The sequence below is a fragment of the Diachasmimorpha longicaudata genome, chromosome 13 (assembly GCF_034640455.1).
Source record: "Diachasmimorpha longicaudata isolate KC_UGA_2023 chromosome 13, iyDiaLong2, whole genome shotgun sequence".
Lineage (NCBI taxonomy): Eukaryota > Metazoa > Arthropoda > Insecta > Hymenoptera > Braconidae > Diachasmimorpha > Diachasmimorpha longicaudata.
In genome coordinates, this window is record NC_087237.1 from 5,958,415 (window position 1) to 5,972,632 (window position 14,218).

Below are 14,218 nucleotides of genomic sequence, written 5' to 3' on the forward strand. Positions count from 1 at the left end.
AATTTGAGAGGTGAACGAGGGATAGATCGTTACGGTTAGTATTGATTGATCGATTGATTAGTTGAAGAAATATGAAATGATGATTAAAACTAAAATGCGAGTGAAATACTATTGATTTGAGCAAATTGATATAAGATGAGATGGAGAGGTTTTATTATATTGTAAATATTTCTTGTAACTATTCGAAATTTGCAATTTTACGTTATGAAAGAGGAATAATCTCTCTATTTTCTTTATTTTATTCCCCATCCCCTGAAACAGGAGAAAATAAATTTTGATGGATTACAAAAACTAAGGAAATCATTGCACTTTCACTTTTCATCGTATATTTTTAGTTCAGTTTTATTTATGTCTGGGAAGAATAGTGAATAACTTTATTGCATTGTCGAATCTCGTTGAGTTGGATGAGGAATTTGACACAGAGGGACCAGTTCAAACATTTGTCGTTTCACTTTACGAAAGGAAAAATATCTTTTTTCCCAGACTCCCAAAATTTTAATTATGAAGCCTTGAAAATTAACAAAAATCAATGGATTATGCAGGGAAAACAATGACTCTTCCCTTCGCATTTGAATTCAAATATCGTCGGTAATGTAGGTACGCCCATGTCCCGGAGCTGTCACAACAAAAAAAAACTACGACTCCAAAAATAGAAAACAGCTGGAGACTGATCCCCCCGTAGTTCGTCATCCACACCTTTTAATTCACCGAAGTTAGATGAATAAAAATAATCGTAAAATGGTGACATACTTGACTCATACTGTTCTTAACAAACAAAGATGGCCGATACATCAAAATTATTGTAGGTACGCATGGTCACGTCAGTGTCTCACGATCTTTAAACCGGAGCAGTGAGTTCTAACCTTGAATGAACAGTGGAAAAAAAAACTTCAGTCTGATAATGCAGTAGCAGTTATTTAGTTTATCATAATTGTACACTAGAGTCAGTGGAATATGGCGCCAACGAGGGTCATACTCATGTCATGTGGAAGCTACAATCCACCAACCCATCTGCATCTCCGAATGTTTGGTAAATACATCAATGGTGGCATGTTTTTGTTAATCGATAGTTGTTACATTATTTAGTGAGTCACCAGTACGTGGATATGCTGAGGCAATGGTAAAAATATCGACAGGATACACGTCATCGCGATTAATAGATAATTATCGGCAATATTTGACAAGCTCTATTAGGAACCAAATGGCCTCTCTGTTCCCTTTTTTATGGTAAAAGGGAGGAATTAAGGTTGCTAGGGTTCATCCTGTTCCAGAAAATCCCTTGTTTCAAGTGAAATTCTCTTTAACTCGTTGAAATTTCACTGACTGTCGTGATTCGAGTCTTTAAGTTAATGATCGCGTTCTTCTTTAATTCAGTTCCATTCATTCTGATTATTTCCTTTTATTGAAACCATTGAGATGAAATGGGAATGAACGAAAATGATAATTGAATTACAGAGGAACGAGTGGCACAATTTTCATTCCATAGCTGTCTGAAACTGGCACAGCCAGTGGGCACTGGAATGTTATAGAAAGATTTCGAAAATTTTTCAATGATTTATTCTGTCAAAAAAATTTGACAGGCAATTTGAGGGACAATTGTTTAACAAATTAATAAAAAAATAAATCATCGCAATTCTAGTCACCTAAAATTCTCCATTTTTTCTTTACAGTCTTCTTTAATTAACAATATTGTTTTGACAATTAGAAATAGCCAGGGATCACCTGCATCGCATGGGGACTCACGAGGTGGTTGGTGGTGTGATATCGCCGGTCCACGATAATTACGGAAAGAAAGAATTAGCAGCATCCGAGCACAGGTGTGCAATGGTAAAATTGGCAATTCAGAGCAACGAGTGGGTGAGACTGAGTACATGGGAAATTAGACAGAATAGTTGGACGAAGACACGGCACTCGTTGCAGTACCATCAGAATTTACTGAATGCCGTTCTACTGGACTCACCGGATATTAAAAGTCAGGTGGACATTGAGGATTTAGAGTGGATACCCGAGAATGTGAGGAATGGGAGTGACAGGAGTCCTATTCAAATTAAATTGCTCTGTGGAGCTGATTTGTTGGAGAGCTTTGGAAAGTCCGGATTGTGGGCTGAAGAAGACGTTAGTAAACAATACTTTACTCAGAAATCTAATCCTTCCCTGATTTAAAAAAATATTTATGCCTTGAATCAATTCATCTACAATCTCCATAAATCAATTGTCACTTCCAGATTGACGCAATCCTGGGCCATCACGGCTTGGTGGTGATAACGAGAGAAGGCTCGAGCCCCAATAAATTCATCTACGACTCTGATATACTCTCCAAGCACATGGTAACGCCTCACAATCCTCTAATCTCCTAGAGAATCCCTGACAAATGAATTTCTCACGTTTCATTTTTTTTTAAGCACAATATCTACATCGTAACCGAGTGGATTCCGAACGAGGTGAGCTCCTCTCGAATACGACGTGCCCTCAAACGTGGCGAGAGCATTAGGTACCTCACCCAGGACTCTGTGATCGATTACATCTATCAGCACGGAATTTACGATGCCAAAATTACCTCAACGACAACGTGAGTTTCAAATAAATTTTCTCCAATGAATGATCCCAAACGAGACCTTATTCCCATTGTATCTCCCTTGGGGGATCTGTTGATAGAGAACAATTACATGGAAATGGGAACAAGCCTGTAATTAATTGAATTATCATGTGGAAGTCAAATGAATGCATTTTGTTTATTGAAATATTCTGGAGTTTTTTTTTTCATAGAGAAATAGGATATTTCCACGGAATAATTTTCTGTTTTCAATAGTTTATTCACGAAGCAAAATTTTTTGAATCAATATTAAAGAATTGTTTTTAATGCATGTCGGAATATTTAACAACAACGTGAGTTTAAAATTGAATCGAACTTGTCGACTCACCCATCCCTTCCACCCGAACAATTGTAAATATGTATACGAGAAAAAACAATAGAGTTAGCGACACCATAATAAACAATTAAAAGTCATAATAAAATTTATTTTTCACGCTGCAAAAATTCAAAAACTTCATTGAACCTGGAATTCAATGAACATGGAATCGAAATTCCCCTCAAAAGTAAGTTTGGAACATCCCCAATTAACACGAATAATTACCTGCACATTGACAACAAGTACAATACAGTACTACTGACTCCATCACCGAGTGACGTAACAATGACAACTCCAAGTCCAGTGGAAATAATCACTATAGACATTGGTGAAACAGTGATAAAGAAGAATATTCAAAATTTACCTTATTATGCGACAAATGAAAGATTGTATGACAAATTGCCAAATGTTGTACAAGAAAATGGTAACAAAAATTCACCAGTAAGAGGTAAATCAACATATCCAGGCCAAGCTAAACAGATTATTACCACTGAGACTGGTGAAACACATATTTTTTACGAGGTAGGTTCACTAAATGACAATGATACCAGCACAAATGTACAAAGCCACGATGAAATATCTTTAGCTTCTAATGTTACTGTAAATGTCAATGATATTAGTGATAAGAGCACCGAAATTAATGATTCACAAGTGGAAAATCGTGAGACGTGCTATCAGATAGACGCCAGTGTGTCATTTGATTCTGTAGACGACCTAGTTCCCTCAGAACCAAAGTCCGAGGAGTCTAGAAACGAGAGTAATACGATAATCGAGGAGACAACGGTGTTGAAGTCCCCGGGGATTGACGAAGTTCATTTGAGAGGAGATCTCCCTGAGGAGATGATCGCTGAGGAAGCCCCGTCGGTGCCGGAGGTCCCTCCGGAGGCCAGAGACACTCACTCGGTCACGCAGATCGACGGAAAGTACTTGAAGTCCGTGGTAAATTCTCGAAAGAGCCCGAACAGAGTGAGGAACTCTGAGCAGGTGGTGCCGATGATGGAGTCCGACGAGATTGACGGAAAAATCGATCGCAAGTCCTTTCAGGGCAGCCTCGACTCCATCAGCCAGAAGAAGTCGGAGATGGATCTCGAGAAGTCCAAGTCCAAGTCCAAGAGCTTTGAACTCCTCAAATCCGATTTTTCCCTCAAACAATTTCCCTTCAGAGATGAGGATCTGGAGGATACGGGCTCGCAGGAGGAGAGCGCGGCATTCATGACGGCTAATGAGGACGAGCCCGAGGAGTTCTGCTCGGTTTGCTACAGCAGGGAACAGTCAGTAAGAAATGTCTATCCTCTGAGGTCGACTGACAGCTCTCCAAATGAGCAGGACTCGACGGAATGCGACATCTGCAGTAGCTGCAATCTTCAGGAGCCAGAGACACTCCCTGGGATGCCCCAGTGTGAGCTCTGTGAGATCTGCGGGGATATCGCTATGGAGGAGGATGTGGTGGCGTCATCGAGACCCGAAACTGATGAGTCCCTGGATTTTCGACTGCTATCGAGCTCCAGCCACCTCCCCCTGAGCCTCTCCCGGAGGAAATTGCGAGGTGGAAGGATTTTTGACATCACTGATGACGATTGTCAGGACATAAATGAAGAGGACGAAGACGGGGAGAAACCCGAGTCCACGGACAGGAGGGAGCGAGCCCCATCGACTTCCGCTGAAGAGTTCTCAGGCGATGACTCGACTCTCAATGATATCGAATTTGAAATTGAAAATTGTGGGCTGGAAGTGGATAACGATGACGCAAAGACGAAAGCTACTGTCCAGGAGTTGACGGATGAGGCTGGGGTTGAGGACAGCGCTTGCAGAATTAATCGCGGGTCTTCCATGATCAATAGGGCTACTGAATCGAGGACTGAAGCACGTAGGAGGTACAAATCCGTTGATAATCTTCCAACCTCGAGGGTTAATCAGTCGAAACCTCCTGTCAAGGAGGATAAGGCGTTGGTGGTCAGGCATAGCGGAAGAATAATTGGATCGGCGGATAATATCAGGGCGCCTAGGCCCTCCAGGAGTGTTAGTCTTCTTCGAAAATCCGCGGATGATGTTGGGAGAATTCGGGAAAGCGCTGAGGGGGAGGGCGATGAGGGGAAAAACAATTGTAATGGTCGTGACAGGGGAGAACGAATACCCTCTGATACAGTGAAATTTATTCTTGGGAAACATGGTATTAAGATCATAAGTGATAAGGAGACTGCTTTGTAGCTAAGGATTTATACGGAAATGCTCTAGTCATTTTCGTATGTGCTTCGGGGGTTTGGGATCTGGGAGAGGGGGATAAATCAGGGAGCTTTGAATTTCAGTGAAAACTTTATGGATTTTTTTTGCAATCATGAATATTTAGCATGAAATCATGCGGATTTTTTGATTAATTGAAAATTCAAGACGACATTTTCCCTGGTTTCTTCTGATTTTATTAGTTTTCATGGAATAATCAAGCTAATCCCTAGTGTTCATAGACTTTTTCATCAAGTTCTAAAGGGAGAAATTTTTCGGAATGAAATTCTCCGAAGAAAATCCCGTTTTGCTGAATTATAAATGGAGTTTTAAAATTTTCCACTTCACGGGAATGTCGGAAAATCATTTATACTACTTCAACTAAATTGACAGTTTGGATTTTGTTGTTCATCGAATGTTGAATTTTCAATGAAGAAATTCCTCGAAATTTCAATTCCATCAGGAAAAATTCCAAGTGTACGGGATCTTTGATTTTAAAAATATTAACAATGTTGTGTGGAGTCTACGAATAATCGACAATCTTTACTTGACGTCTTCGAGTGCATCCAGCACAGATAATTTAATAAGTCTAGGAGCTTCCAGGTTGATATTTCGAGGATTACAGTACTGGATATAATATTGATGTTATGATTGCAGTAGGCTGCTCTTTACTTGTGGCTTTTTACCGTTATTAAGGCATGACGTATGTGCTATTCATAAGTAACCGCTTAACATCGAATAGACGGTAGAGGTACCGTAGGTTTTTTCGCATTTGTTTGTCCATTGGTGTCAATATTTTTTCTAATAATTAGTGGCTGTTGGAAATTTTTGACTGATATGAAATTGTCATTGACAATTCCCAGATTATCAATGAAAAAAAACCTTTAAAAATCCGCTGAATTTGCAGTGACTTACAGTCACCACAGAATGATTACATATAATTAAATATCGTAATAAATAAATTAATTAAATTTTTTTCTCTACTTTGAGAAAAATTACTGTCTATTGAATATCTCCTGTCGTGATTTTTTTCTGAAAAGATCAATTAAAAATTTTCAGCAGAGCTGTCATGAAAAATTTTCAACTCTAAATTCGTACTATTCCTCCACTCTTGCTCAATTTCTGGAATTGATTTAATCCACTTTGAAAAGTCAATTTATCAAATGATACGAATTAGGAGGAAGCCAGTCCCAGGAGTGCTGTTGAAGAATTGAACGCTGTTCAATCGGAGTTACTCAAAACAATAAAAAAAAAATTTTTTATTTCTGATGTTAGCATGTGATATGTGTGTTTTCAGGGTACAGCAAAACCTGCATGCCTACTGTAAGACAGATAGTTGACTGTCTCGTTGCTGTTCATCCTATGCCACTAAGATGCGGCTCCTGTCTCCTACCTGCTAAACGTACTAAATATTCACCAGCCGATAGTAGTATTATTAGCGCAATTAACAGCGTCAATGATACAACAAATAATAACGTTAATGGTCTTCGTTAATGAAAATAACTCATCGACAATATATTTCTTACCTGTGTAACTATCATTTTGAAGGATTAATGACGTAAAGAACTGCAGTCGCCAATGAGTAATATTACTGAGAGTTTTATTGCTAGTTTATGTAGATCGGCTCTAGGCCGATTGTTGATGCTATTATCGTGTACCCCGAGTCTTTATTTTATCTGTTACTGACATTTAATGTCTGGAATAATTGTATGTTTTGCTGCATCCGCTCGAACAAGACTGAAAGCTCATTTTACTGAGATGTTTTATTTCTTCTGCAGAGTTACTAATTTTTTCAATTTATTTTCAGCTCGTTTTTTTAAATAGAGAATGTACTCTCGCTTTGCTCGATTATCGGTGAAAATGTCATTCTGTATTTTGAGAGAAAGGGAGATATGAGATATGAGACGATTGCGGGGGCTGTTGAGGTGCGATAAACACTGACATTTTTATGATTGAAAAATCATTGTCAAGAGTTATTCAATACGTTACACCTCTCGTCCATCGTACATCGAATATTTTTCAATCAAGTTGACGTGATAGAGTTTTTATTAATGTTGTAAATAATTCCATGAATTTATCGTGATTTAATCGCAAACTTCTGATGTGAAACTTAGACGAACATGGGATTCGTACAATGTTGTTAGGATGAAGGAAAATTATTCTTTTATTGTACTCGCGACTGAAGTCTTTTACAGTTTTAATTGCGGAGAAAAAAAAATTTAGAAAATTTTCCGTGAGAAGATGCGATAGAAAATGAAATGTTTATTTCCTCGAAAATTATTGGAGTTTAAACGGATTCAAGTGTCATTACACAGCAATTTTTCGAAAAATCTTTTCTCCGTCAGCGAAATTGCTTAACGATAGCAGATAAAGGTACTTACGAACTTCGTACAAAGTCTCTGTCAACGTTTAAAAGTTTTCATGTGAGTCTAAGTAGCAATAAAATCATAAAAACTATGTAATATAAAAAAATGTATAAATAAATTACAGAGAGATATTTAATGAGTTGAATTTGAAAAGAATGTACATCACATAAATAATTTATTTACACCGTATAACTATTTCAAACCTACGAATAAAAAATAAAAATTTAATTTCAACCAACAATTAGTAAAAATTATTTCGCTCTATCATACAAATGTACCAGTTACAAGGCAATTTCCCATCTCTTATGGGCTTGACTAGATAAAATAATATTTCACGATTTTCACACAATGAAAAATCTAGTAACACTGAATTAATAAAATCAATTGCAAACCCGATGCTTCAGCGAATAGTATTACCTAGAATTCTGTCTATCTATTGGGGAAATTTACGAGCTTTTGGCCCTCAGGCCAAGGAAGCACAGTATCACTAGGACACCTGTCCACCCAAGAATGACGAGGAAGCCCTGAAAGACCTGAATGTCGTCGATCCTGTACCCCTTGTCCAGAACATTTCTCAGGGCAATTCCAGGTACTGTCGTTGGTAGGACGAGACTGAGCCACCTCAGGACTGTGGGCATTCCCTCGACTGGCCAGATGCATCCACACAGCAAAATAACAGGATAAAAACTGCCGGTGGTTATGTAATTGGCCATTGTGTGGGAGGTACACAGAACAGACACGAGAAATCCATAGCACATGCCACAGACACCCATGAAGAGGATCATAACGATGACAGTCAACATCGATCCACTGCACTCAAGTTTGTACTGCAGGAAGCTTATGATCATCGTGACAGACACCTGAATGACGATGATCATGAACTGAGTGATAAGGTGAGCTGTCAGTATCTCGGCTGTCGTGACACCCTGCACCAAACTCCGGTTCCAAATGCCCTCGTGACGGTCGGATATGATCACCGAGGATGAAACAGCAGTGGACAAGAAGAATATAACGGTCAGGAGGAAGGTGGGAGCCATGAAGGTGGAGAACTTTTGATCCATTCTTCCAAACACTGGCTTTTCAAACTTCAGAGGAATATCGGCGAAGCGTTTCGGGATCCTGCACTCCCTCACGATGTCCTCGTAAACGTCGAAGAACCGTTGGAACAATGTCTTCTTCATGTAAAGTCCTATCTGGCGATCTCCCATGTCCAGGGATACCTCGATCCATCCGCTGGTGCTGGAGTCAACGTCCAAACGGTCCCTCCTGGCTTGCAAGCTCTTGGAGAAGTTCTTGTCGAAGTGGAGGAGACCGGCTGCGTGTCCAAACCTCACGGCATTTCTCGCGTGTTTTTCATCCTCGTAGAATGCACTTCTGCCGATTGACGATTGAAAGCCCTTCAGAAATCGACAGCTAAGGTCTACGTAATCGCAGACGTCCTCCTCCTCGTCGTAGATCACTGTCCCGAGGTTGTTACCCCCGGAGCAGTCGCCCGCCTCATCGTTGACCACCGCCAACAGGAGATCCCTTGGATCCTGACCAATTGCGTTGAAGAACAAGTTCACCTGGATCAGTGGGAAGATGAAGGCGAAGAGAATTCCCCCGGGATGACGCAGGAACTGGAGGCAATTTTTCACCATCAACGCCTGAAACTTGCGATTTCTCGTTCTTCTGAGTTTGTAGGAGGTTCTCCTCGGGGATGACGACTTGTCGTGGTAATCTCTGCTGGCCAAGCTTCGATTTTGATCAGGATGCCTGTCGTTCCTGATCTCCTCCAGCTCAGTATCGACGAGACTGTTCTGTCGATACACCTGTGAGTCGTTTTGCTTCTGGCTCAGAAGGAGAAACGCCTCCTCCAGGGAGTCACAGTTGCATCTAGCGAGGAGTTTACCAGGTGACGCTTCAGCGAGGAGCTTTCCACACCTGAGGAGACCAATTTTATTCGCCTCCTTGGCTTCCTCGATGTAGTGGGTCGTGATGATTATCGTCGTACCACCTGATCGGGCCAAGTTGACCAGGAAATTCCAGATATTCTCGCGCAACAGGGGATCTAGCCCAACTGTTGGCTCGTCTAGAATCAGGAGCTCTGGATCGTGCACCAGTGCACAGGCAAATGATACCCTTCGCTGTTGGCCACCGCTCATGTGCTTGATCAGACGGTTCTTCGGGGGGAGCTGCAGCAAGTCCGAGAGGAAGGTGTAGCGGGACTGGATGGCGTCATCTTCAAGACCGTTTATTCGACCGAAGTAGTAGAGGGCACCGATAACTGTGAATTCCTGGACGAGAGATATCTCTTGCGGCATGTAGCCTACTTGGGGCCCTGGTATTGATGAGGATTTACTCCCTGGGTGACCACCCAATACCCATACCTCACCGCTATCCAATTTTCGGATTCCCACGATGCAGGAGAGCAGAGTTGTCTTCCCACAACCACTCGCGCCTAATAAGCCGTAGCTGGAAGTCAGGGTGATATGGGTCAGATGGTGGGGGTTGGAGAAAATTCGGGGAGTTTAATTTAATACTTTGATGAGGGGGTGGAATAATTGATTTGTTTAGTTCCAGTATTTTTTTTTACTTGATGAAACTCTGTCGTGTGATAATTAAAAAATTAATGATAAATTTTACTTCAATCGGAATGAATTTTAAATTGTCGAGCAATTGAATGCGTGGATGAACTGTAGATAGAAATACTAATTGTGAAGGCGAATTAATTCGTTATAATGGCATGCTACAGTGCGATTTATGTTCCAAGTGATGTTGAAAATATAAAAATGTTGAAATGCTCTTTGAGCATTCGATGGACTGAATTATTCAGTAGATGAAACAAAGGGGGAATAATGATGCATTCATTTTTGAAGGACTTATTGATTATGAACTTTATTACATTCTCGTAAACATTAAATTCAATTACGAAAACCACCGAAATCGCTTCAATGAATCAAACAAACTTTGAAATTACCTCAGTGAAATTATTTATTATTCCGTCAAAAGTGTAGGTGTTTGGGTGATGAATTATGAATGACGAATTTATCACATATTTTTTTAAAGAATGTAAACTATAAATCTGATTAATTCGCCCCACTTATTAACATACACATTAAATATTTCTCAAATTTTTTTTTTTTTCAAAGCCCCGGGAATTTTTCAATCCCAAAAAAATCGCAACTTCCATTAGAATAAAGTGTCCCTTTGGAATAAAAAAAAATCCTCAACTGTCAACTCCAAATTATTCTAATCTCCACTCACATTGTGCCCCTCCGTACGGTCATATTGAGCCCATCAAAAATAGCAGATCCATCTCCGAGACATTTTCGCGCATTTCTCACAACGATAGCTTCCACTGGTGGTGGCATCCTCAGCCCGTCTCGCACTCCTAGATCAAGAATTCAATCTGAAACACCGTTCAATATCTTGAACTATAAACCACGGTTACGCTTCATCTCAGCTGAAGTCTCTCGTTTCACTTCACCTGCACTATCCACTCTAAATTTTTTTTTGTCCGATTTTATGGTAAAGGGACTATGTTACTAGGGCTAGAACTATTTGAGACTGGCTCGAGGTGGCCGAGGAGCTCTCGGTCGACCGGATTAGATTTACCGTTAGGACTGGAGTGATGTATAGACTTCCCCCTACCTTAATCCCCTCAAAAATTCCTTTTCCATAAATTTCCCATTGATCTGAAGCAGATTTTTATTTATATCGAGAGTTACGTCGCGTAAACCGGACACTGATGAGACATTTTGTTTATGACGGACCCCGGTCGGTCTAAAAGACAAGAATCCTTGCAGCAACATTTACTATTTATTGATTCATTCAAATGATTTTTATTCGTCTGGTGCGTTTTTCATTTCAACTCTCAGACAATTAATTTTGTCTTTCCATAAAAAATTGTTCTCTATTATTTTCAAAAGTTGGACGAAGTGAAAATTAGTGGAAATATTTTCTCAATAACCGACTGACATTGAAGCAAGAAACTCAACTGTTTAAAACATTGAAATGATTCTCGAAACGAAGCACGTTGATATCTGTAATGGTAATGGATCGCTGTCTCTGTCAATTATTCGTTTTCCTCCAGTTCTCGGGGTTTCAAATGCATTAAATTCAGTATTTTCCATGAAGTCTCACTCCGACGCTTGAATAACAAACAATTGACTAAAAACCCAGAATGTGTGAACAACTATCAGAAATCAATTCTTTCCCCCCTGACATCGAACGATTATTTCCATCCCATCGTGGGGAAATATTTTTGCGCACATCGCGATGAAAAAAAAATTCAATCCCTCAGGAACGTCCGATTGCAATTTTACGAAAAAATCCAACAATCGCTACCAAAAATTGACAACCAGTGCAAGTAGATCGCGTACACTGAACCAGTCATTGTTCATGTGTACACCCATGTACTCATTTTTTTTTATTCGATGTACTAGTCCAATTCACCACCTCCTCTCTTTACTTTCTACACTCGCCTATTTATTGTCTCGTGACTGAGCGTCAAAACAAAACATTTTTCACAAATTGCTAGAAAGCGAATGGATGAAAAAAAAAATGATAATCTACGAGGAGTAATCATGTAAACGCAGAGTGCCTCAGTATCAAGCGTATGGTGAATAGAAATTGAAGAAATGATTGCATATCCCCGGTAATGACATTGTTTCTCCTCAATTCTTTCCGCAACTGTGTCATTACTTCACTTTCATGAATTTCTGTTGTTTCCACATTGGCCATTTCTTATTTCACTTTCTGCTGCCAAATTGACACTATAATTTCGATTGCTTGGGGCAGGGGGGGAGAGCAATTGTTCATCAACAATTACTGTCGCAGAGGTCACGATTGATCGAATTTATCGAGTTATTAATTTAGGAGAGAATTAATTTTTTATGCCACTTTGTCGGCGAAATTTCCACAGGTTTCACCGAGTCTGTAACGGTATTGTTGGATTCGCGTAGCTCCAGTGCCCCACTGTCAAGGCGAAGGACACCAGTTCGGATGATGGATCAAGGTAACAGAGCTTTCCCCAATACTTAATTTCTACCCAAAGTAATTTAATTACTCACTAGTGTGTATAGAATCCACTTCCGCTTGAACAATTAATTGTTCTCCTCCTCTTCACTGTTTATTTACTTTGTCTTTGCGGCAGAGTCTTGTTGGGAGAATTTTGCGTACAACAGTGGGTGCTCTCAATTCATTAGTGGTAGCGGTAGCTAATAGTAACTAAATACAAATTGTACGTAAATTCGAGGGGTAATCGTTAGTAATCGATCAGACGAATCGTCCCGTCCTCGAGGGAGTCGCGTGTTGCACTGGCGCTTGAAGACGATCATCAGGTTTCGGGTTGTAATTTTGTCTGGCTGTACATTTTCCCTCCCTACTTGAATTTTATACCGTCAATGGTTAATCGTACGGCTCTTTGGCCGCTGTGCGCTGGAATTTCTTCCATTTCACAGCCCTCCCTCTCCGCTCTCACTTGCTGTCTCTCTTACTTGAGCCACCTCGTGACCGACTTTTCGAGAGGCCTGAGTTGGCAATTTTTTTCATTCTGGCAAGAGTTGAAAACGTAAATTATTGCGAAAATTTGTCAATAATGGGGATAGGGATTTTGGGACACGTTGGGCCTGGTATTCGTGAATATTTTTTTAAATTTGCCGGGTGCAAAATGGGATCTGAATTATCGACCAACTCCGGTTAGTGATAAGGTCAGTGCGAGGAGGTTATCGAGTGGAAGATGACAGAGTTCCTGATTTACCGATCGTTGGACGGTTGCAGGATCGTAATTCAATTTAAAATTCGACGAGGAAACATTTTAAAAATTTTTTTTTTATTTTCTCGATTACAAAAACAATGAACGATGATAAGAAAATAATTGTCAATATTATATATGAGATTTTAAATTCCCTAAGGAAATGTCTCGACGATAAAATGATTTATCATTTGGTTTTTCCTTTTTTCGAGGAATTTCGTCAACTAATTAACGTTTAGGGTATCCAAAATTAATAAAAAATTTGTAACGCAGGTAAGTCAATTCTTTTTTCAGAAACAATTAATATGAATTTCTTTTAGTGTTGCTATTAGTCTCCGCCATGTTCCAATGAACAACAATCTCTCTGACTACATTAATTAACTCTCGATAACAGAGGAACGCGAGAAAAACCGATAGTGTAAAAATAATTGACCCAAAAAAATCCAATGAGAATGAATAATGAAACTACTGAATAATGAAGGGCATGTAAGGCGTCAATAAACAAGACAACTTGTCTCTGCATGGCACTAGTCGACCTTGTTCTCCTGCAAGCGAAATTAAACGTGTCAATGTTATCACGCACCTCATCCTCTCAGCTGAATCTTACATATCACGAAAATTAAACAATATTTGCCCTGGTGGGATGGGTTGAGTTCCCAGAAGAGGCTCATTTCAATTTTCACCGTTTGGAAATATCCACTTCCAACTGAATTGACATAAATAATATTGAAAACTTTCGATTATGCGGCGCGAGAACAATTTCGCTGACATGAAAATATTTTTTTGAATCGTAAAGACGTCCCAACAATGGCGTTTCATAATTAAAAATTCAGGTCACGAGAGTAAAATTCAATGTTTAATAGAATGACCGGATGATAAATCAATCTGACAGGAAAAAATTAATCTTGTTATCAACAGTCTTATAATTTTTTTCGTTTGAAAAAGACAAATCATTCCGATTTTATTCCTCGACTTCTGTACGTTCG

At 39.7% G+C, this 14,218-nt stretch overlaps 2 protein-coding genes across 3 annotated transcripts; one reads left to right on the forward strand and one right to left on the reverse strand.

The window, feature by feature from the left end:
- The first annotated feature begins 354 nt into the window (after positions 1 to 354).
- On the forward strand, positions 355 to 6,398 carry LOC135168453 (uncharacterized). Its single transcript, XM_064132641.1, has 5 exons — positions 355 to 1,030; positions 1,706 to 2,115; positions 2,226 to 2,327; positions 2,403 to 2,569; positions 3,098 to 6,398. The coding sequence occupies exons 1-5, from the start codon at positions 955 to 957 to the stop codon at positions 5,115 to 5,117; spliced, it is 2,775 nt and encodes a 924-aa protein (XP_063988711.1). The 5' UTR covers positions 355 to 954; the 3' UTR covers positions 5,118 to 6,398.
- An 875-nt stretch (positions 6,399 to 7,273) lies between these two features.
- Positions 7,274 to 12,854, reverse strand: LOC135168443 (ABC transporter G family member 20-like). Of its 2 annotated transcripts, none has more exons than XM_064132621.1 (3): positions 12,550 to 12,854; positions 10,742 to 10,868; positions 7,274 to 9,949 (listed from the first exon to the last, which is right to left on the reverse strand). In XM_064132621.1, exons 2-3 carry the CDS (start codon positions 10,846 to 10,848, stop codon positions 7,942 to 7,944), a joined length of 2,115 nt encoding a protein of 704 aa, XP_063988691.1. In that variant the 5' UTR covers positions 10,849 to 10,868; positions 12,550 to 12,854; the 3' UTR covers positions 7,274 to 7,941. The 2 variants fall into 2 exon arrangements, with proteins under 2 accessions (XP_063988691.1, XP_063988689.1); XM_064132619.1 differs by having other exon boundaries at positions 10,742 to 10,886; positions 12,550 to 12,853.
- Positions 12,855 to 14,218: the final 1,364 nt, after the last annotated feature.

Coding starts and splice junctions, on each gene's coding strand:
- LOC135168453 (XM_064132641.1), top strand. CDS start 955: ATGGCGCCAACGAGGGTCATACTCATGTCATGTGGAAGCTACAATCCA. Junction 2,116..2,225: donor GATTGTGGGCTGAAGAAGAC/GTTAGTAAACAA, acceptor TGTCACTTCCAG/ATTGACGCAATCCTGGGCCA. Junction 2,328..2,402: donor ATATACTCTCCAAGCACATG/GTAACGCCTCAC, acceptor TTTTTTTTTAAG/CACAATATCTACATCGTAAC.
- LOC135168443 (XM_064132621.1), bottom strand. CDS start 10,848: ATGCCACCACCAGTGGAAGCTATCGTTGTGAGAAATGCGCGAAAATGT. Junction 9,950..10,741: donor ACCGTACGGAGGGGCACAAT/GTGAGTGGAGAT, acceptor CCTGACTTCCAG/CTACGGCTTATTAGGCGCGA.